Here is a 22839-nt window from a genome sequence, read left to right on the forward strand (position 1 = left end):
ATGGATTTGGTTGGGGGTTGGCAAGGTTCATAGGTAGCAATGTCTAACTGAAATTTGTGTAAGAGCAAACTCCAGAGTAGCCACTCAACTCTAGTTGAACTTTCTCAGCCACTGATACCTTATTTATTATACTTCTTTTCCCTCTTTTGGTTAGGATGGCATTGTTGATCCCACAGTGCAGGGCCAGACTCATCCCTGGAAGTCATCTCCCACACCTCCAGGGAGACTTTCACCCCTGGACGTCATGTCCCACATAGCAGGCACTTGCCCATTTCTTAATTGGATTGTTTGTCTTTTTGTTGCTGACTTGAAGAATCTGTTTATATATTCTGGGTCCTAAATCCTTATCTGATATTTCTTTTCCAAATATTGTCTCCCATTGCATAGGCTACCAGTTTACTTTCTTGACAGAGTTCTTTGATGCACAAAAGTGTTTAATTTTTAGGAGTTCCCATTTATCTATACATTTTTTCCGTGCTTGTGCTTTGGGTGTAAGGTTTAGGAAGCCACCTCCTATTACAAGATTTATAAGGTATTCCCTATATTTTCTTATAAAAGTTTTATGGTCTTGGATCTAATATTTAGGTCTTTGATCCATTTTGAGTTAATTTTTGTATGTTGTGTGATATATGGATCCTCTTTCATTCTTTTGCATATGGATATCCAGTTCTCCAAGTACCATTTATTGAAGAGGTTGACTTGACTTACTGAACAAAGATCAATTGTCCATAGATGAGAAGGTCTATTTCTGAATATTCAGTTCAATTCCATTGGTCAATATATCTATCTTTATGCCAGTGCCATGCTGTTTTGAACATCGTAGCTTTGTAATGTGCTTTAAAATCAGGTAATATGAGACCTCCCTCTTCGTTTTTCTTTCTCAAGAGATTTTTAGCTATTCAGGGCCCCCTGGACTTCCAAATATATATGGTTATTGGTTTTTCTATTTCTGCAAAATAAGTTTTGGAGATTTTAATTGGTATTGCATTGAATCTATAAATCAATTTGGATAGAATTGACATCTTAACTATATTTAGTCTTTCAGCCCATGAACATGCTATGTCCTTCCATTTTTTTAGGTCTTCCATGATTTCTTCTAGCAATTTTTTATAGTTTTCTGTGTATGTCTCTTTTGTATCCTTAGTTAAATTTATTCCTAAATATTTGATTCTTTGGTTGCTATTGTAAATGGAATTTTTTTCTTGATTTCCTCCTCAGATTGCCCGTTACTATTGTCTAAAAACAACTACTGATTTTTGGGTTGATCTTGTACCCTGCCACTTTGGTGTACTTATTTATTAGCTCTAGTAGCTTGCTGTAGATTTTTCGAAACTTGAAATATACAGTATCATATCTGCAAACTGTGAGAGTTTTACCTCTTCCTTTCCCATATGGATGCGTTTTATTTCTTTTTCTTGTTTAACTGCTCTGGCTAGAACTTCCAGCACAATGTTGAATAACAGTGGTGACAGTGGGCATCCTTGTCTTGTTCCTGTTTTTAGAAGGAAAGCTATCAGTCTTTAGCCATTGAGTAGAATGTTAGCTGTGGGTTTTTCATACATGTCCTTTTATCATGTTGAGGAAGTTCCTTCTATTCCTATCTTCTGAAGTGTTTTTATCAAGAAACGATGCTGGATTTTATTAAATGCCCTTTCTGCATCAATCGAGATGATCATATGATTTTTTCCTCTTTGATTTGTTGATATAGTATATTACATTAATTGATTTTCTTATACTGAACCAGCCCTGCATACCTGGAATAAATCCCATTTGGTTATGGTGTATAATTCTTTTAATGTGCTGCTGGATTTGATTTGCAGGTGTTTGGTGATGATTTTTGCATCTATAATCATTTAAGAGATTGGTCTGTAATTTCCTTTTGTAGTATCTTTGTCTTGCTTTGGTATTAGGGTAATAATTGTCTTCATAGAATGAGTTAGGTAGCCTTCCCTCCTCTTCAGTTTTTTTGAAGAGTTTTAGCAGGGTTGGTACTAATTCTTTCTCGAATGTTTGGTGAAATTCACATGTGAAGCCAATGGTCCTGGACTTTCCTTTTTGGGGAGCTTCTTTATGGATTCAGTCTCTTTACTTGTTATTGGTTTGTTCAGGTTATCTATTTCTTCTCTAGTCAGTATTGGTTGTTTATGCCTTTGTAAGAAGTTGTCCCTTTCATCTACGTAGTCTAGTTTATTAGCATAAAGTTGCTCATAGTATCCTCTCAATACCTCCTTTATTTCTGTGAGGTCAGTGATTATGTCTCCTCTTACATTTCTGATTTTATTTATTTGCATCCTCTCGCTCTCTCTTTTTTTTTGTCAACCTAGTTAAGGATCCATTGGTTTTTGTAGATTTTCTCAAAGAACCAACTTCTGGTTTTGTTGATTTTCTCGATTGTTTCCATGTTCTCAATTTCATTTATTTCTGCTCTAAGTTTCATTTTTTCTTTCCTTTTATTTGCTTTGGGGTTAGTTTACTGTTCTTTATCTAGTTCTTCCAAGTGAATAGTTAATTCCTTGATTATTGCTCTTCTTTTTTAATACAGGCAATAGATTTCCCTCTTAGCACTTCCTTTGCTGCATCCCATAAAATTTTTTAACTTTTTTTATTGTGAAGTGTACCACAAAAGCAATTAAAAGTCAGAAATATCCAAGTACATTTTATAACAAGTAGTTATAGAACAGATTTTAAAGTTTGGTATGGGTTGCATCCCATAAATTTTGATAGATTATGCTTTCTTTTTCATTTGCCTTGAGATATTTACTGATTTCTCTTGTAATTTCTTCCTTGACCCACTGGTTGTTTAAGAGTGTGTTGTTTAGCTTCCATGTATTTGTGAATTTTCTCCCTCTCTTCCTGTTACTGATTTCCAACTTCATTCCATTAGGATCTGAGAAAGTGTTTGTATGATCTCAGTCAGTTTAAATTCCTTGAGACTTGCTTTGTGACCCAGCATATCATCCCCTCTTTTTATACTAATTGTGATTTTGTTTCTAGGTGCTTAATTCACAGAATTTTCAGTGTGTAAGCTAAACAGAACTGTCATTATAAACTAAAGTTCTCAGATAAAAAACTGATCAAAACAGGGAATAGACTGATCATGAGAAATAAAATGAAATTCCATGAAATTATTTGCTAGCTTACCTTTTTTAGGAAATATGAGATGGTCTTTTCTATTTACAAGGATCCAGATGGATTTTTAAGCCTTTTGGATTTGAAGTGGTATTAAACTGTTAGGAGTCCAGGAAATTTTCAGATATAATTGATATTGTATAAAAATGGTTATTATTAGCTTAATTGGGCAAAAAAAAGTGCTTTATCATATCTATTTTTGTATTTTTCCAAAACGTTAAAACTTTATAAAAATTAAAATATAAGCAAATTGAATTCATTGATGTAAATTTATTTTTATTTTGGGATTTGGTCATTGGAATTTTACATATTAAAAAGCCAAGAAATTCATTACTAGAAAATAAAGCTTCTAATATAATCAAGGCAGAGAATATAAAGGATCTTAATCCTGATCCATGGTGGGTGGGCGTAGTTTCCACTCCAACAGAAGACAGAATCTTCACAGACCTATATGCAGCAAAGAGGTAACTAAATACCTAATACTATTTTTGGTTTGTTTGCTGATTTTAAAAGATGGATATTGCTTTTCACAGCCAAATTTTGTTCTAAACATTTCTGAGCCTCTGGTGACTACTTAATTTATTAGACTTTATTTGAAACTATAAGATTGTTTTTGTTGGGGAAAAAAAACTGAATTACTTGGCCTCAAGTATATTCACATACTTTTATTTTGGGAAGACACAGAATTGGTGGGGCCTTTTTTGTAAGACAAGGAGAATGTATTCATTTTTTAAAGTGGAAATAAAACTAATTGGTTAAAAAAAGTGAGGATACTTCATGCTGATACGGGTTGGTCCCTTGATCCTCTTGTTTTAGAAAATGTAGAATGGTATACTGTACATAGAATGCATAGTATGCTGCCATTTTTATAATTAAAAGTGGGGCTAAATATATATATGTAAAATTGCTTGTCTAAATGTAAGCTGTCTCTGGAAGGAAATAAGAAATCTAGAAGTATGAGTGACTAGGATGGGAGGAAACTTTATACCTACTTAATCTTTGTTCCATGAGAATATTTCTTTTTAAAAATGTAAAAAAGAATTTAACAGCAGAAGAAAATCTGTATTGAGATTGTGATGACTTTAGCTAATATACTTTACCTCTTAGGGTTTTAACCAAGAAGATTTGGAAGAAGAAAAGGGGGAAACACAGATAAAAGAAGCAGAAGATTCAGATTCTGATGATAACATAAAGAGAGGAAAACAGTAAGTTTCTGCTTTTAAAGAGAATTTGTTAAGAGAACTGAAAAACAGGGATAGAGTCTTTTAAACTTTATTTTTTCTTATCTTGGGTCTGGGTTAAGTTGAGGTGCAAATTTGTTCTGCTTTTTTTCCCTTTCTGCTTCTCTATATACACTTCTGTTGCTTAATTATTTGCTGTCATTATTTCTGTTTTGCCCTGTGCCTTGATAGCTTAATTTATTTTTATTTTTTTTCAGCTTTATTGAGATATATTTACACATCATACAAACCACCCAAAGTGTACAATCATACAGACCACACATAATACACCGTCACTGCCTCACAGTATCATCACATAATTGTGTGTACAACCCCATCATCAATTTTAAAATATTTTCATTACTTTAGGGGAGAAATTTAAAAAAAAAGAGACTCAGATCCTCCCATGTCGCTTATACCCCCACACACACGCACACATTATTGATCCGTAGTATTGGTGTACTACATTTGTTACTGTTAGTGAAAGAGTATTAAAATATTACTGTTTAACTATAGTTCTCAGTTTATAGTAGTTACATTTATTCCCATAAAACCCCCTATTATTAACTGCTTCTAATAGTGTAGTACATTTATTCTAGTTCATGAAAGAACTTTCTTATATTTGTACAGTTAATTGCAGGCCTTGTCCACCACAAGATTCACTGTGTTATACATTCCCATGTTTTAGCCTCCAACTTTCCTTCTGGTGCCATTTGTGATTCTGAACATCCCTTTTCACCATATTCGCATACTGTTCAGCACTGTTAATTATTCTCACAATAACTCTCTACCATCGCTTCTGTCCATTTCCAAATGTTTCAGTTCAACCAAAACATTCTGCACATATTAAGCCACCACTCCCCACAGATGGCTTAATTTCTGGAATTATATTTATATAGTCACCAGACTAATTAATTTAGGGTTCATCAGGTAAATGCTTCTGAAAATAAATGTATTTTGAGAGTAAAAACTTATTTAGTGGACGGGGGGAGAAAAATAAGTGTAAAGATTTAATTATAAAATATTGATTGTATTTCACTTTACTTTTCTTAAGATAGTTGAAATCTATCTTCAGGAAAATCTCCTATTGGAAAGAACTCATATAAACATAGATTGAGTTTTAGTTAGTTGATGTTTATAGTTATACAGATAACACTTTTAAAATGGTATCCTTTTTAACTCCTAGTGGCATGTAAGAATTAAGCTGGCTGTGTTTGGCAGTGTCTTTGGAATTGAATTTTAACATGATGGTAAAAAATACACTGACTCTATTAGGAGTTAAATGTGATCAAGTCTGATGATTCTGATTGACACTAAAAATTTGAGGCTTTTAGCAAGCCTGTGGATTTCCATTTTCTACAAATCACAGTTTATTTTTCTTTTTTTCTACTCATGCTATATAAGACAAAAAAAAAACGTTCAAATTAATTGAACACCTTCCTGTTCCAAAAAAGGCAGTACAACTAAAACTGAATTGGAAGCATTGTTCCCTGAATGAGAGTTTAAAATGTTCCTTCTCAAGCTGATACATACAAATATGAATATGGTATATAATGAGTTTAGGCCAATTTCTCTTAATATTTAACAGTTGGGATAGTACCAAAGTTGAAAATAAAATTTTTTTTTTTTTTTTAAAGGAAAGACAGAGAGAAGGAAGGAAGGAAGGAAGAAAGGGAAACAACTTTAAACATTTTCTTGTTTTATTGTATTTTGTTTTTCCGTTTTTTGTTACATGGGCTGGGGCCGGGAATCGAACCGAGGTCCTCCGGCATAGCAGGCAAGCACTTTGCCCGCTGAGCCACCGCGGCCCGCCCTGAAAATAAAATTTTTAAAGCAAGCGATAAGTACTTGGACTTTGCAAAGAAGGTAGCACTTCATTGAGTTAGAATTGAGAAATTTGGTAGTTCTTAACTGTAGTAAAAGGAAATAATGTATTAAAAGGGGAACTTGTATTTAGGTCTTCTCAACTTGATTCTGTGTCCCTGCTTAGTATGGACTTTCTGTCGGATTTTGAGATGATGCTGCAGCGGAAAAAGAGCCTGAGTGGCAAGCGCAGGCGCAACCGTGATGGTGGCACCTTCATTAGTGATGCAGACGATGTTGTGAGCGCCATGATTGTCAAGATGAACGAAGCTGCTGAGGTGAGACGAGGCCACTTCCAGGTTCATCTCATCTTCCCTCACTAAATTGGTTGAGTGTTTGTTTTGTTTTACTTTAGCTTAAACTACATTTATTATGCTTTGTTTTTTATGATAAAGCATTTGCTCTTCTAAGTTTTAATGTGGAAATAATTTTAATATTTTGGTTACATGTTTGTTCAGGAAAAAGTAAAAGGACTATGTACTTAGTTCATTGAGACTTTTCAGGTGAAGGAAAGGCTGTGCTAGTTTTATGGGGGAATAATTTTATTTTCTTAGTTTACCACAAAGTTTGATGTTTCTTTATATGTAAGAAGTGTTATAAATTCATGGATTAGTCTCTGGCTTCTGTTCAAGGTACTACATTTAACTCTTTGCATTTTTCAAAATATGCCTAAATTATAAAACATCTTTTAGAAACACTTCTTGAAGGTTTTATGGATTCCATGAAGTGTGTCTAAGATTTGTTCCAAAATAATTCAAGAGGAGAGAAAAGTAGCTGGAGAGAGAGCTAAAATAAGACTGACTGGCCATTTGTGGTTAATTGCTGAAACTGAGTGATAGATGCATGACAGGGAACATTATTTTATATTCTGTTTTTGGATATATTTGAAATTATCCATAATTTTGAAAGTTAGACAAAAATTGCCCAAGTGTAGATAAACCAAACATTTTTTGATGTTATTTTCCACTCTCACCCAAGCCTCACAACTGGAAAAATATTGCTTATATTCGTAAAAATTTCCCACCTATGATTTGTACCTTGAATGAACCCTTTGGAAACTTGACAGTTATGCCAGTATTTTGCATTAAAATTATTCCTCTCAACAATTGTAAAAAGGCAGTCATTTTAATAGTCTCGTGAGTTTGAGCAACACAGATGCGGAATTTGGGGCTCTGCAAAAAAGTTCTTTTGTCATACATTCTTTTTAGGAAAAGTATGTTTTCTCTGAGAAACTGCTGCTTTATTTTATTTTAAGGTTTGAGTTATGTTATAATTCACTAACAAATAGTACTGCTTTTTAAAAAAAAACTTCTTTTTTTGTCTTTCTCTGGGTAGGAAGACAGGCAGTTGAACAACCAAAAAAAACCAGCGCTGAAAAAATTAACTTTATTACCTACTGTGGTCATGCATCTTAAGAAGTAAGTATTTTGTATTATTTTAAAAATGTTTTTCCCTTTTAATGGAATGATATTCAGACTACGCACTGGTGTTCTAGAGATAAAAATAACAAGAACCTTCTGTGAATTCACAGAAAAATAATAATGGGTAGAATTTCTTAAATGATGTTTGTTCCTTGGAAATACTTCTTAGAGCTTGATTTCTGATGCAAACAGAACAAGTAGCAAACAGATATTAATGGGAAAGAAAAGACTTGGAAACCGCTGATCTTGTTCTTTTTAGACTAGTTTTGGATCTGGTAAATTGCCTAATTCCCCAGTGTGAGAATAGATTAAATCCAAGCGACTACTTGAAGCATGTGTCATACAAGATTTAATATGTGGGTCCCGTTACTGCACAAGTTTTGCCATTGGTCCTTCTGAAATCATGATGCACTCAGTAACGCTTTGTTATGAAGCTCTCTCATTGGTTCCCTCATACTCATGAGCTTCAGTAGGCCAATATTGCTTTCTCCTTGAGCCAAGCCACTACTTAATTTTTATGGCTGGAGTAATGCTTTGGTATACCAGTGAGCCAATAAGTCTGATCTGGGAAGTCTGATGAGAAAGTTGCCACCTATGTCCCAACAAACAAAACTATAGTAGATTCCCTATATATATATAATATTGTCATGTTTTCTATTAACTTAATTGGTTCTAGTACATAAAATAGAATTTAAAATACCAGTGCTTCATGGGTTTGTTTTTTTGCCAGTGAATTGTCTTGCAAAGCACAACCCAGGTTCTCTACCACCTGAGAAATTTTGAGAATCACTATTCAGATATATTAATGTTATTTTTTTATTTGTAATAATTGGAGCTACTTATTATTACTGACTGTACCATTTGTTTCAGCATTAAGCTGTCTTATATAATTTGTTGGGTTTTGATCATCACCTGACAAGACTGTTTGTTTCTAGAAAATAGGAACTAATTGCTTACTGCCTTTGAAATTGGAATTGAGTAGTCAAGAAATACTCAATTTATATGAGTACCTCTTTAAAAGCAATTTGGAAATGTACTAAATATGAAAGAAAAACCAGTGAAAGATAGAGTAGAATCAAGATTCAAAGATCTGACTTTTTTCTTTTTTAATTATTATCATTGCAGGCAAGACCTTAAAGAAACGTTTATTGACAGTGGTGTGATGTCTGCCATCAAAGAATGGCTCTCTCCTCTCCCAGATAGGAGTTTGCCTGCACTAAAGATTCGTGAGGAGCTGTTGAAGATTCTGCAAGAGGTTAGAGGCAGATAGTATGACTGTTGGCTCTTCATTAATTATCTAATGGGTTTTGTATAAATTATCTAATCCTTGTGTTTTACCACACACTTGCACATCCTCTCTGTTGCAGCCTATCAGAAGAGGGGTTCTGACAAAGAAACATACCTGATGAAATGAGTATAAGGGGAAAGGCCTTTTAAAGCTTCATTTAACTATAATATTGAAAGAAATGATCTTGGAGTAACTATGGTGTACCTGGTTGAGAAGGATAGTACAGTAACAGTCATTTTCTGTTGGAGGCATGTGAGGCAGAAAGGCCACCAACTTCATGATCTGGTAAACTTGTGTTTGAATCTTGAGCTGGGCCTCCTTAATGTGGCTGTGACACCTTGGGCAAGCACTTAACTTCTAATGGATTTCCCGAGGAATCTCCTGTGTGGCAACCAAGCAGTCTGCTCAGTGCTTTACATATGCATTTGTTCGTTTACTCCTCTCAGCAAACTGGCAAGGTAGGTGTATTGTCTCCATGTTACAGATGAGGAAATTGAGGCTTAGAGAAGTTAAATGACTTGTCCAAGGTCACATAGCTAGCAGGTGGCTGTGCTTGGCTTCAGACTTAAGTCTGTTTTATTCTAAGGCCTGGTGACTCTTATGTTAGACTAACTTCTGAGTGTGCTATACCTTCTTACACTGAATATATACTTAAACGTCAACTCAGAAGTAATACTGAACTCTCAGCTCTTGATGTGAACACAAAGTAAGTGTCTTTGTGTTCAGTGACTGCATATCCTGAAAATGGGATTCTTGTTTCTTGTTTTATTGTGAAGGGATCGGGTCTTGGAGGTCATCTAGGATAGCTGAGCAGGACTCCCAGCTTCTGAGTGATTAATATGTGTGTATGTGTTTGTGTTCCCCAGCTACCTAGTGTGAGCCAGGAGACCCTGAAACATAGTGGGATTGGACGAGCAGTGATGTATCTCTATAAACACCCCAAGGAATCAAGGTCCAACAAGGACATGGCAGGGAAATTAATCAGTATGTAAATTTTGCTTTTTGTTTGTTGTGTTCATGTATATACAGAGAGAAACACATATAGATAAAAGCTAATTATGTTTTTTACCAATATTCATTTTAAATGAGTTAGTAAAGTGAGATAGAAAACTTTTAATAACTTATCGGTACCATTTTTTTTCCCTTAGACTTAGTATGTTCCTCAATATATTTAAGTAGCTAGCACTTATTAAATATGGCAAACAGAAGCACGTGTTTTCTAATCATGGGTGGGGAGCGCAGGGAGGGGTTATAATGCAGGTCCTGGAGTCAGTCATGCCTGGGTTCAAATTCCACATCTGCCACCTACACTTTTATGTGTCCTTCGGCTAGTGATTTCAGCCTTGGTTTCCTCCTCTGTAAAATTGAGATAATTATGTGCTTACTTTGGGTTATTGTGAAGATAAAATGAGAGGAGATGTGTATAAAGTACAATGCCAGGATATCAGGAAGTCTAACTGCAATCCATCTGATAGAGTGCCATATAATTGATGAAATACTTCATTTTCAAGAATGAAAACCTTATGTGTTTTCACTTCTTCCTTAATTTCCTGGACTCCATGTTGGAAAGGAAGTTTTAAAACGTCAATGTTAGATAAAACAAGTAACTGTTACTGCTTTTGAATATAGGAATTGTTTTTCCATTGAAATTTTTAAATTGACAAAAACTATCAGAGAAATGTATATTTCTTTTATGAAACAAAGAAGTATTATGCCTTTACCTTACTGTTTACTCCCCATTAAGTGATAATAAAAAATTTTTGATGCTTTCGTGTAGTGGTTCTCAACCTAGTTTTACCCAAGACTGAGAGAAGCAGAATATTCCAACTGGTATGAAAGTGATGCTGAGTCTAGGGCTGGGGTCAGTGGAGTGGGGGGGAGTTCAAAAGATATGTGGATCCCCACCCCCACCCCCAAGAATCCCTGCTTCATTCTCCTTGTGGCATCACCTCTGTCTGTCTGTACTGGGTCTCTTGTTTTTTTTAGTGTGTTAAGTGTAGCGGTAAGCTACTTTATGTTTCAGGACAGAAATTTCATTTGGCACCTCCAGATTTATCCTGAGTAGACAGTGGGCATATAGTCCATTTTTTCATGGTCATCTTAGCAGCCATCTTAAACTCAGTGATGGCATAGACTACACCTATGCTATTGAAATGTGATTTTCAAAGATTGAGGCCAATCAATATCCAACAAATTAGACTTCAAATGTAAAACAGTTAAAAAGACACAAAGAAGAATACTATGTATTAATAAAAGGAACAATTCAGCAAGAAGATATAACAGTCATAAATATTTATGCACCAAACCAGAATGCTCCAAAATACATGTGGCAAACACTGAAAACAGAAATAGACCCATTTACCGTAACAGTTGGAGATTTCAATTCCCCACTGTCATCAATGGACAGAACATCTGGACACAGAGGATCGATAAAGAAACAGAGAAGTTGAATAATACAATAAATGAGCTAGACTTAACAGACATTTATAGAACATTACACCCCACAACAGCAGGATACACCTTTTTCTCAAGTACTCATGGATCATTCTCGAGGATAGACCATATGCTGGGTCACAAAGCAAGTCTCAATAAATTTAAAAAGATTGAAATCATACAAAACACTTTCTCAGATCATAAAGGAATGAAGCTGGAAATCGATAATAGGCAGAGTGCCAGAAAATTCACAAATATGTGGAGGCTCAACAACACACTCTTAAACAACCAGTGGATCAAGGAAGAAATTACAAGAGAAATCAGTAAATATCTCGAGGCAAATGAAAATGAAAACACAACATATCGAAACTTATGGGATGCAGCAAGGGCAGTGCTAAGAAGAAAATTTATTGCCCTAAATGCCTATATCAAAAAAGAAGAAAGGGCAAAAATTGGAGGAGTTAACTGTCTGCTTGGAAGAACTAGAGAAAGAACAGCAAACTAACCCCAAAGGAAGCAAAAGGAAAGAAATAACAAAGATTGAGGCTATTAAAAAAGCTATTTTTGGCTAGGATAAGAAAGTAGAAGAATTTAAAGACTATTTCCAGTAAACTTAGAAATCTAGACTGTCTTTGTGAAATGTCAACCAGCTAGTTGATGAATATCAAAGTGAATCAAAAGTTTTTTTCTTTAGATCTCTGTGGCTGTTACTGGTTTAGCTGATTTTTTTTATGTATAATTTTCTGAATCAGCTGTAGTTAGTCATGTTATTGGTATTTTATTATATTTGTCCTATAAGTAGTCCTGAAATAGCAGGGTCTTTTAAAGAAAGTATTCTAAAGGATTCGAGTTTTGTCTTACAGTAGAGTCTGATTATTTGAAAGGAGAGGAATGCTATTTTATGAACTGTGTAAGTGATTGCTTCCTTGTTACAGATGAATGGTCTCGGCCTATATTTGGTCTTACCTCAAACTACAAAGGAATGACAAGAGAAGAGAGGGAGCAGAGAGATCTAGAACAAATGCCTCAGCGGCGAAGAATGAACAGGTATGCGGGAACAGGTATGAGTAATGGAGTAATATTACTGTTGCACTAACTCAACTTTTTTATAAATGAGACTGTTAGGAAACCTGCCAGATGATAGGGTTTTGTCTCTCCCCTCAACTGATAAACATATCTTGTTTATAATATCCATTTATTTTAAGTGGGATAGTAAATAATGTCCCTCTGTTCCGGGGTTCCTTGTTATGTTCCAGCCACTTTGCATAAAAACTTTTCTTTCTCCGTTCCATTTCAAAGTCCTAGGAGAAAAAAAAATATTTATTATTGGCCCAACTTGTATCAGTATACTTACATCCAGAAGGGCAGGGTCATTAGTTACAAATATGGTAGTTATGGTTAACTCAAAATGAAGCCAGTCATGCATATGAATACTTTTAAAAGATTAGGGTTTATTTTCTCTGATCCAGTGTAAAGGAATTGCTATTGATCTGTTTGATATTCTAGTTTGCTTTTTTTTCTTAGTAATAGGGTTGTAAAATTCCTAGTATCACAATGATTACTGTTTTTCTTCAGTACTGGTGGTCAGACACCCCGAAGAGACCTGGAAAAGGTGCTGACAGGAGAGGAAAAGTAAGTTTTTGTTTTAGTTATTTTTCTAGACTATGTGAGAGAATATTCTACTTGCTGCATCATTTTAAGAAAAATAGCAAATGAAACAATGATAAATTATATTAACATTCAGGGGGATTGCTTTTCAATTAGTCACGTATTGAGTATCTACAACTAACAAAGCATTATCTTGGGTGCTGTGGAGAATATAAGGAAAATTGAGAAATAGTTCATTCAATAAAGAGTCATTTGCTGCTCGTTGTGTGCCAGACTTTGTGTTAAGCTCTGGAAATATCAAATCAAGCATTGTTCATTTTCTGAAAAAGCTGTAAATCTCTAGATTATAGGCAAAGGAGAATACGTAACAGAGATTTGGGTTCAGTGTGCAAGGCCTATTTTAGAAATAGCAAATAGACTGAATGGGTTGGGCAGTAGTGTGGTGCCTGAGATGGTGAAAGATAAAGTTGGGAATGTAGGCCTAGACCAGATTCTGAAGGGCTTTTAATCTAGATGAGGAATTTCCCCCTTTTTGTGGTTCCATAGAAAGATTTTGAACATGGCCATGAACTCATCAGGTTTGATATGGAATGCTGATGCCAATGGCATGTAGGGTGGATTGGAGGGCAGAAGAACTGAAGGTAGTGATCCAGTTAAACCAAGACATAGTGGGGAAGTAGAAGGTTGAGAAGACATTGCAGAGGCAAAATTGCTGGTAATTGGTGACTTAGTCGAGGAGAAGTAATTAGAGCTAAAAACCCCAACCAAAACTTCAGCCTAAGTAACTGAGACAACAGAAATATCATCCACTAAAGTGGAGGGATGAGTAGATTGGAGGGTATAGGTAAGTTCTGCTTTGAGTTTGTTAATTGTGAGATGCCTGATAAGAGAGTCCTATAAATATCAGAAGTTTAGAGCTTGGAATTTGAAGAGATATTTGGCTTAGCAAAAAATTTTGATAGCTTCAGAGAAAAGATCATTGGACCAAGAAATACAGTATAGAGTAAAAAATGAACTGAACAACTGAACTTTGAAAGGAGTTGGACCAGGTGCAGGAGCCAGTGAAGGAGAATGAGCAGACTTGGAAAGACGGATTTGAGGAGGATGTTGGGGAATATGAGGCCACACTGGAGGAGAGGGCAGTGACGAAGGGCAGGTGCTACAGAGAGGTTTGTGCAGGTGAGTGTTGGCAGTCAGGACAGCACCCATGTCTCAGGGAGAGGAAGAGAGGTGAGCTGGAGGAAGCAGGTATAATCTGTTGATGGATAAGTTTTATGAGAAAGACAGTGAGTTCAGGGGGGAACAAGGGTTATGGAAAGTTTTCTTTGGACTAGCCAATTAATCCTTTCATATATATGAAGGTTATAGAGGTTTAATGTTAAGAATGGCATAAATCATACAAGACAGTAGAAGCAGTTTTAGAATTTTCTAACCGATCTTATGCCACCCCATCCCCATTACCAATAGAAAAGATAATTACCCACAGGTTGAATGTTGTGAAGCTGAGACATCGACTTACAGACTTCCCTTTTGATCCTTCCTTTAGTCTAGCATGGTAATTCTCAAATTTGGGCATAAAAATTAACTGTGTGTGATGACTTCAGATGCTGGTGATGATACAAAGAAATTAGATCACCCATAGTGTTACTGGTGGGAGTGTAAAATTGGACAGCCAATCAGGAAAAGTCTGGCAGTCTCTTAAAAAATTAAGCATGCAACTACCATTCAGCCCAGCAGCTGTCCTCCTGGGTACTATCCCAGAGAAATGAAAACTTATGTTTGTGAAAAAACCTGTGCATGCATGTTCATAGCAGCTTTATTTATAAAAGTCCAAAACTGGGAACAACCAAGATGTCCTTCAACAGGTAAGTGGTTATAAATAAATTGATATATCCATACCATGGAATAGCACTTAGCAATGGAAGGGAGCAAATTGTTGAAAAAAGCAACGTCTTGGATGGACTTAAAGAGAATTACGCTGAGTAAAAAACAAAAAAAAAACACCTATCTCATAAAGTTACATATCACATGATTCCGTTTGTACAACATTCTTCAAATGAACGAATTGTAGAAATGGGGAACAAATAAGTGGTTGCCAGGGGTTAGGATGTACAGGACAGGGGAAGGGGAAGGAGCAGTGGAAGTGGCTATAATAGGGCAACAGAAAGGGTCTGTGTCATGATGGAACTGTTCTATATCTTGACTGGTGGTTGAAATTGCATAGAGCTAAATACACAAGTGAGTACAAAGAAAACTGAGAAATTGTAAATAAATAACATTGATGATTATGATAATATAGTCTAGTTTTGCAGGATGTTACTTTTGCGGGAAACTGGGTAAAGTTTCCAGAGACTCTCTGTATTAGAGTTCTTACAACTACTTGTGAATCTACAATTTCCTAGAAATAAAAAAATTGTTTTAGAAAAGGAAACAGACAAAAAAAATTACCATATGAGTTCATATGCAGAACCACGTAAAGTATTTTATGAGTATGCACTGTTTTCCAGGTTCATTTTGACTCAGCCTGATTATGTGTGAATAGCAGAAGTGAACCTGAGTGGCTTCCCTTGACAGGGGAAATTGGAAGTCAGTACCCTGATGGCTTAAGCACTGAGGGAGAACCGTGGAATCGCATCTGAAGTTGGGAGGCTGGGGCTAGGTAGAAAGGTTCATGAAAGTACACAGGAAGTTGGCTTGGGAGAAGAGTTGAGGGTATGAGTAGGTGGCAGAACCAACTAAAACAGCTGGCATGAGAGTGAATTGGGCAGCCTGGGGAGAGCAGAGAAGGGTAGCCTAGGGAGAGCAGAGAAGGTCTTAGTCAATAGGCAGGTGTGCTGCTGGATTTGAAAAGCACGAAAAGAGGAGTGCTCAGTGACATGCAGGCCCAGTTGTGCTTAGCCAGCTAAGCAGCGTGGTTTTCCTTGTCCCTTCCTCAGGGCTCTCAGACCTGGAGATCCTGGATTCTGTGCCCGAGCAAGGGTCCCCATGCCCTCCAACAAGGACTACGTTGTCAGGCCCAAGTGGAATGTGGAAATGGAGTCATCCAGGGTAAGCAAGCAGAGGGAAAAGGTTGATCTCAAGATAGAAAATGCTATTTTGTTTTGTTTTTTCATATTTAATAACCCATTGCAGCACGTGAGGTTTCTCTAATTTTTTTTTTAAAGATAGACCTGTTTTCTGATCTTTTATTTGGCCAAACTGAGTAATCAGAGGGAAGAAAAAGATTAAAGTTCACTGCTGATGAGCTTTCTTTCAGACTTAAAACAACATGGAAGTTTGTCTAATCTTGATTTCAAGTTAATCTTGAAGCCTAGAGTGTTCTGATAGTTGTTTTTGTTTTTTAATAAGCCATGAGAAATAGAACTTACCTGCTTCCACAAGTTTACTACTCTCTCTTCAGCTGTTAAAGTAATTCTTTTGTGAGCTGTTAGGGAAGACATTTTCTCTGTTACCATCAGTTATCTTTCTAGTCTTGGTCTTCTTAAAAAGGGCATAAGCCGATTAGAAAAGCATAAGAGGTATGCAGAATAGAAACGACTTGGCAAAATGCACTGTGTTGTCAGGTTCAGCATTGAAGGCAACAGGATGCCCTGTAGCCTCGCCCTATCCGTGTGTCAGAGAGAGATACCAAGGGGCATACTTTTCGTCAGCTGAAGCCAGGGTTGTGAGGGTGTTCAGGATCCAAAATAATAACCTTGAATCTCACATTCAAATCCTCTTGAATGTTTAGAAATTGACAAGAAAATCCCTTCCTTTATGAATAGATCATTAGTTTCCTGAGAAGCATTCTGCTTGGTACTCATTTTATGAAAGCTCGGAATCACTCACTCATTGGTGATATACATTAGCATATAAACTGGCTTGTGACTTCAGTGAAAGGAAGGTAGCTTCTTCAGTAGTATTGTGGGTACATCATCCTTTGATGACTGCATACAGCCTTGTACTGAATATTTAGGAGTTGAATTTGTTAAACACATATTCAGTACATGCTCAGAAATGTGAAAGATTTTAAAACATTTGTAAAGTCATTATAATTGACCTAACCTGCCCTGAAATAAATGACATCTCTCAGTAAGTTCATGTATGTTGCCTTCCTCCTGTGGCATCTCCATCACCCCCCTGCTTTGGCAGATTTTTCTACTGACTCCACTCACTTTCTAGCCAGTTCACATCACTGTTCAGTGCCCAGCAACGCAAAGCACTCTTCATTTATTGAGAGGAAGTAAAGAATAAAGGAATATCAAGAATTTCCTTCTTTTAGTTCTTCCTTTTACTCACTTCCCCTATATCTATGCCTCTTAGCCACCTCTTCTTGGTATTTCTTCTGTCCATTTCTTTTTTACTTTCCTGTCTATTCGTTCCTTTTACTCCTTTTTTTTTTCATAGTATTTTTTCTTCCCCACCACTTTTTTGGTTTGAGAATTGAGAGCTACAGTATGCCATAGAAAATGTAATTTAAAAAAACGTACTGGCCAGTCTGCTTTGGAACCGTACCTCATGTCCTGAAGGGTCGGGTCCCCGTGTGCTGGTGTTGTTAGATCCAATCCTACCGTCCTTATGGATGGTGGAGAGGTGGAAGAGGTGGCCTGACCTCGTTCTAGCACACAAAGGCGTTCCGCAGGAGGAAAGAGGAAGTTTCCTTCACCCCCAGTACCCCTCAAAATCATGTGTTGGTGTTTATTTAGGCCCATGTCTACTCTCTCATACCCTAGCCAAAAAAGTAAAACATAGTTTTTGGGTAAGTGGTCCCAGGTTACATCCTCCTTATTATCCTTTAAAAACCTGACACTGTTTCCCTATTTTGGAACATTTCTTGCATATTCATTCAGGGCTTCCACACTGCGTAGAAACTAACACATATTGTTAAAAAATAATAACTGATAAGAAAATTGGAATGAATAAACAGCTTTCATGTGAAATTCTTGTTACAAATATTTTTGGTTTTGAAATTAGAGAAGTTAATTTAAAACTGCACAGACCTCCCCTTCTAAGTCCTCTTGTCCTTTTTTCCTATCCATATCATAAATACAGTTGAAATTATATTACATTTAACTGATCATTTTCCCTTATTAATCCTCTGTAGATATATCGCTTTTAAGGCTGCATCAGTGAACCTGTTCCTCTATGGATTCTCATTTTTCACTCCTAAATAATACAGTAACCTGATACATGTGTGGATTTTTATACGTTAACTCTATGCAGTGCCTTAAAAATAACATTTAAAATGACAGCATCGCATGTTTTTGTATAAGCTTTTAAAAATACAGAAAGTACAAATTAATCTTAAGTAACCTGCCATCCCAGCACATCTTACTGTTTACATTTTGGGTTAAAGAATCCATTTCAGTAGATCTTCAGTGACTTGATACTGTGTCTCATCATACAAGAGTAATATACTTTTTTTTTTAAAGAAGTTTATTGTGCTCATCTTGTAAGCTCCTTTCAATTCTTGGCTGTTGTAGTGCTGCATCTTCCCCCCACCCCCCCACCCCTCAGGCATGGGCAGGCACCAGTAATCAAACCCAGGTCTCCAACATGGCAGGCAGAAACTGTCTCTGAGCAACTGCCCTGCATCTACTTTTTTTTTTTTTTTTTTAAACATGGGCAGGCACCAGGAATCGAACCCGGGTCCTCTGGCATCGCAGGCAAGCATTCCTCCCTGCTGAGCCACCGTGGCCCGCCCTCTGCATCTACTTTTAATGCCCTAAAGAAGGTGGTACAGAGTTGATGAATCAGAACAAGTGTTGTTGAATTTGTATTATTGTATCTATGTGTTCTTCAGTTTGCGGTAACCAGGCATTTGCCATCGATGAGGACTAAGCATCAATACTAGTAGTAGATTGGAACTAGTTTCCATGTGGCCCAATCATCAACATTAGACCCTATGACCAGGGCTCAGACTGTTAGGGAAGATCCTGGGAGTAGGCAAGGAGAAATCCAAGCTGATGTATATAGCTGCTGGGAGTTGGGCACTTGACAGAGAAGCATCATCACCTGTGGACTGATCGCAGGAACCAAAAATCAGGGTGTGGCATTTCGGACTTGTCCTGGAAATCCATGAGATAGTATGATGGTAGCATTAGCTGTTTCTTATCCGACCCTGAGTTTTTATGCTAACTCTGAGTACTGAGGTAAAGGGTTGAAATTGACAAAGAATATTATTTGGAATTGGGATGTTCCTAAAAAATTTAGGATGGTGATCAGCATGGTTCTGTTCAATGATGACTTTTAATTTCTTGTCTAATGCTTGGTTAACCTCATATCTGAGGTGGAGGCTGAGTTCAGAGGTGAAAATAACACTTGGGAAGACTCAGAACAACTACTTCACCACAGTTGTCTACACTGTGGGTGTCTCCACCTTTATTTTTCTGTTTATTTGTTTTTTTAGCTTTTTTAATTGTATAATATATATACAAAGCAAAGAAAGAAAAAAGCAGAAGTTTTCAAAGCGCTCTTCAAAAAGTAGTTACAGGACAGATCCCAAAGTTTGTGATAGACTATCATACCATCATCTTAGATATTTCCTTCTTGCTGCTCCAGAATATAGAACGCTAGAAGGAATAAATATTTTTTTATCATTACAATCAACTTTTTTCTTTCTTATAAAAAATAACACATATACAAAAAAAGCAGTAAATTTCAAAGCACAACCCACCAATTTTTAGAACAGATTGCAGAGTTTGGTATGAGCTACAATTCCACTGTTTTAGTTTTTTACTTTTTGGCTGCTCTAAGGTACTGGAGACTAAAAGAAATATCAATTCAATAATTCAGCAATCATGTTCATTTGTTAAACCCTGTCTTCTCTATAATTCCACCATCACTTTAATCTTGCTGTCCCACTCTTTAGGGGTATTTGGGCTGTTGCCATTCTAACTTTTTCATGTTGTTAGGGTCTGTCACTTATATGGGGTAGATGAAACTAGCTGATGTTCTGGAGAGGCTGGGCCTTCTAGGTTTCAAGACTTATCTGGTGCAGGGACACATCTGGGGCTTGTAGGTTTCTGGAAGGTTACCCTAGTACATGGAAACTTTGTAGAATCTTATATATTGCCCTAGGTGTTCTTTAGGATTGGCTGGAATGGTTTTGTTTGAGGTTTGACAAGTTAAGACAGGTAGCAATGTGTAACTCAAGCTTGCATAAGAGTGACCTCCAGAGTAGCCTCTCAACTCTTTGAACTCTCTTAGCCATTGATACTTTATTAAACTTATTTTCCCGTTTTTGGTTAGGAAGGAATTGCTGATCCCATGGTGCCAGGGAGACTTTCAACCCTGGATGCTATGTCCCATGTAGAGGGGAGGACAAGGATTTCACTTACAAAGTTGGGTTTGAGAGAGTGAGACCGCATCTGAGCAACCGAAGAGGTCCTCCAGAAGTAACTCTTAGGCATACCTACACAAGCTTCACAAGAGTAAGCCTCAAGATCAAGGGCTTGGGCTATTGATTTGGATGTCCCTATAGTTTGACATAGTATCATGGGATTCCTGATAGTAAAGTTTAATAGTTCCATATTTTTTCTCCCATCCCACAAGGGACTTTGCTGATACTTTTTTGCTTATCTGCTTAATATATCCCAGGATGTACCCAAGCATTACATTAAGCTCTACAGAATTAAAGGCCCTCATTCTTATTCTGTGCTTCCTGTGTTTCAGTTGTTCAAATGAGCTATCCAGACAGGTTGCATTAGAATATATGTTACAGAAAATTTAGGTTCCGGACAAAATAAACCTTTCTTTCTTTGGTCTCAAAGAGGATGCAGTTCTAAAATATAGACAGTGTCTTCCATACTCCTGTGTTCTGAATTACCTTAATCCCTCCCTCCTAAAGTAAGGCTTTGTTCTTACTTTAAATACCAGGTTATAGATATATAAAACATCCTCTCAAAATCCAGAAATAATTACCACTTCAGGCTCAGTATGTCTGCTATAAGAGTTTACAATCTAGACCGTTGTTTTCTTATAAGCATTTTCTAAAGGACACCATACAATAATTGTTCTATCGTTTCTGGCTTATTTTGCCTCACCACATGTCCCACTGGTTGATTCACATCATTGCATGCCTCACAGCTTTGTTCTTTTTTGTAGCAGCACAATATTTGCTCATATATGTACACCATCACTCGCCAATCTACTTCTCAGTCAGTGCATCCTGCAGCCACCTTTTCCATGGTCATAAAAGTGGAGTCATACAGTGTCTATCCTTGTGTGTCTGGCTTATTTCACTCAGAATTATGTCCTCATGGCTCATCTATCTTGTCATGTGCTTCAGGATGTCTTTTTGCTTTACTGTTGCATAATATTCTATCGTATGTATATAAATTTTGTTAATCCATTTGTCTGTTGATGGGCATTTGGATTATTTCCATCTTTTGGCAATTGTGAATAATGCTGCTATGAACATTAGTGTGCAAATGTCTTTTTGTGTCACTGCCTTAAGCTTTTCTGCATATATACCAAAAAGCGCTATTGCTGGGTCATAGGGCAATTCAATATTTAGTTTCCTCTGGAACTGCTAAATTGTCTTCCTTAGCAGCTCTACCATTATACATTCCCACCAGCAATGCATAAGTGTCCCAGTTTCTCCACACCCTCTCCAACATTTATAGTTTCCTCTTTGTTTAATAGCAGCCGTTCTTAGAGGTCTGAAGTGGTACCTCATTGTACTTTTGATCTACATTTTCCTTATACCTAATAAAAATGAGCATCTCTTCAGGTGCTTTTGAGTCATGTGTATTTGCTCTTCAGAAAAATGCTTATTCATATCTTTAACCCATTTTTTTTTATTAATTAAAAAAAGAATTAACAAAACAATTAGAAATCATTCCATTCTACATGTACAATCAGTAATTCTTAATATCACATAGTTGCATATTCATCATTTCTTAGTACATTTGCATCGATTTAGAAAAAGAAATAAAAAGACAACAGAATAAGAATTAAAACATTAATAGAAAGAAAAAAAAAAACAAAAAACCTATACCTCACATGCAGCTTCATTCAGTGTTTTAACATAATTGCATTACAATTGGGTAGTATTGTGCTGTCCATTTCTGAGTTTTTATATCCAGTCCCGTTGTACAGTCTGTATCCCTTCAGCTCCAATTACCCCTTCTCTTTTTTTTCTTTAGCCCATTTTATAATTGGGTTGTTTGTATTTTTGTGGTTGAGTTGTATGATTTCTTTATGTATACAGGATATCAAACCTTTGTCTGACGTGATTTCCAAATATTTTCTTGCATTGAGTTGGCTGCCTCTTCACGTTTTTGACAGAGTCTTTTGAGATGCAGAAGCATTTGATTTTGAGGAGTTCCCATTTATCTACTTTTTCTTTTGTTGTTTGTGCTTTGGGTAAAAAGTTTAGGAACCTACCTCCTATTACTAGGTCTTGAAGATGTTTCTCTACATTTTCTTCTAGAAGCTTTATTGTACTAGTTCTTATATTTAGGTGTTTGATCCACTTTGAGTTAATTTTTTGTATAAGGTATAAGATAAGGGTCCTCTTTCATTCTTTTGGCTATTGATATACAGTTCTCCCATGCCCATTTATTGAAAAGATTGTTTTGTCCCAGTCCAGCAGATCTGGGGGCCTTGTTAAAAATCAGTTGCACGTAGATTTGGTGGTCTCTTTCTACACTCTCAATTCAATTCCATTGGTCAGTATTTCTGTCTTTTTTTCAGTACCATGCTGTTTTGATCACTGTGGCTTTATAATAAGTTTTAAAATCAGGAAGTATTGATCCTGATTTTTTAAGGATGTTTTTAGCTATTCAGGGTCTCTTTCCCTTCCAAATGAATTTGGTAACTTGCTGTGCTGGTTTGAAAGGATATATGCCTCCTAAGAAAAGCCATGTTTTGATATAAATCCCGTTTCTTAAAG

The 22839-nt window shown here is 36.3% G+C and overlaps 1 protein-coding gene across 7 annotated transcripts in view; it reads left to right on the top strand.

Moving 5' to 3' along the window:
• IWS1 (interacts with SUPT6H, CTD assembly factor 1) overlaps positions 1-22839 on the top strand; it is a 42405-nt gene that overhangs the window by 13135 nt on the left and 6431 nt on the right. For 2 of the 7 annotated variants that reach the window (XM_077153476.1, XM_077153477.1), the window contains exons 6-13: positions 4237-4334; positions 6307-6490; positions 7548-7630; positions 8759-8888; positions 9788-9905; positions 12290-12401; positions 12930-12986; positions 15899-16010. In XM_077153476.1, coding sequence (XP_077009591.1) covers positions 4237-4334; positions 6307-6490; positions 7548-7630; positions 8759-8888; positions 9788-9905; positions 12290-12401; positions 12930-12986; positions 15899-16010 — 894 coding nt within the window. Of the gene's footprint in view, positions 1-4236; positions 4335-6306; positions 6491-7547; positions 7631-8758; positions 8889-9787; positions 9906-12289; positions 12416-12929; positions 12987-15898; positions 16011-22839 lie in introns of those variants that run through there. The other 5 variants (XM_077153478.1, XM_077153479.1, XM_077153480.1 and 2 more) reach the window with 4 other exon arrangements.

This window comes from Tamandua tetradactyla, chromosome 3, assembly GCF_023851605.1.
Source record: "Tamandua tetradactyla isolate mTamTet1 chromosome 3, mTamTet1.pri, whole genome shotgun sequence".
NCBI classification, from domain to species: domain Eukaryota; kingdom Metazoa; phylum Chordata; class Mammalia; order Pilosa; family Myrmecophagidae; genus Tamandua; species Tamandua tetradactyla.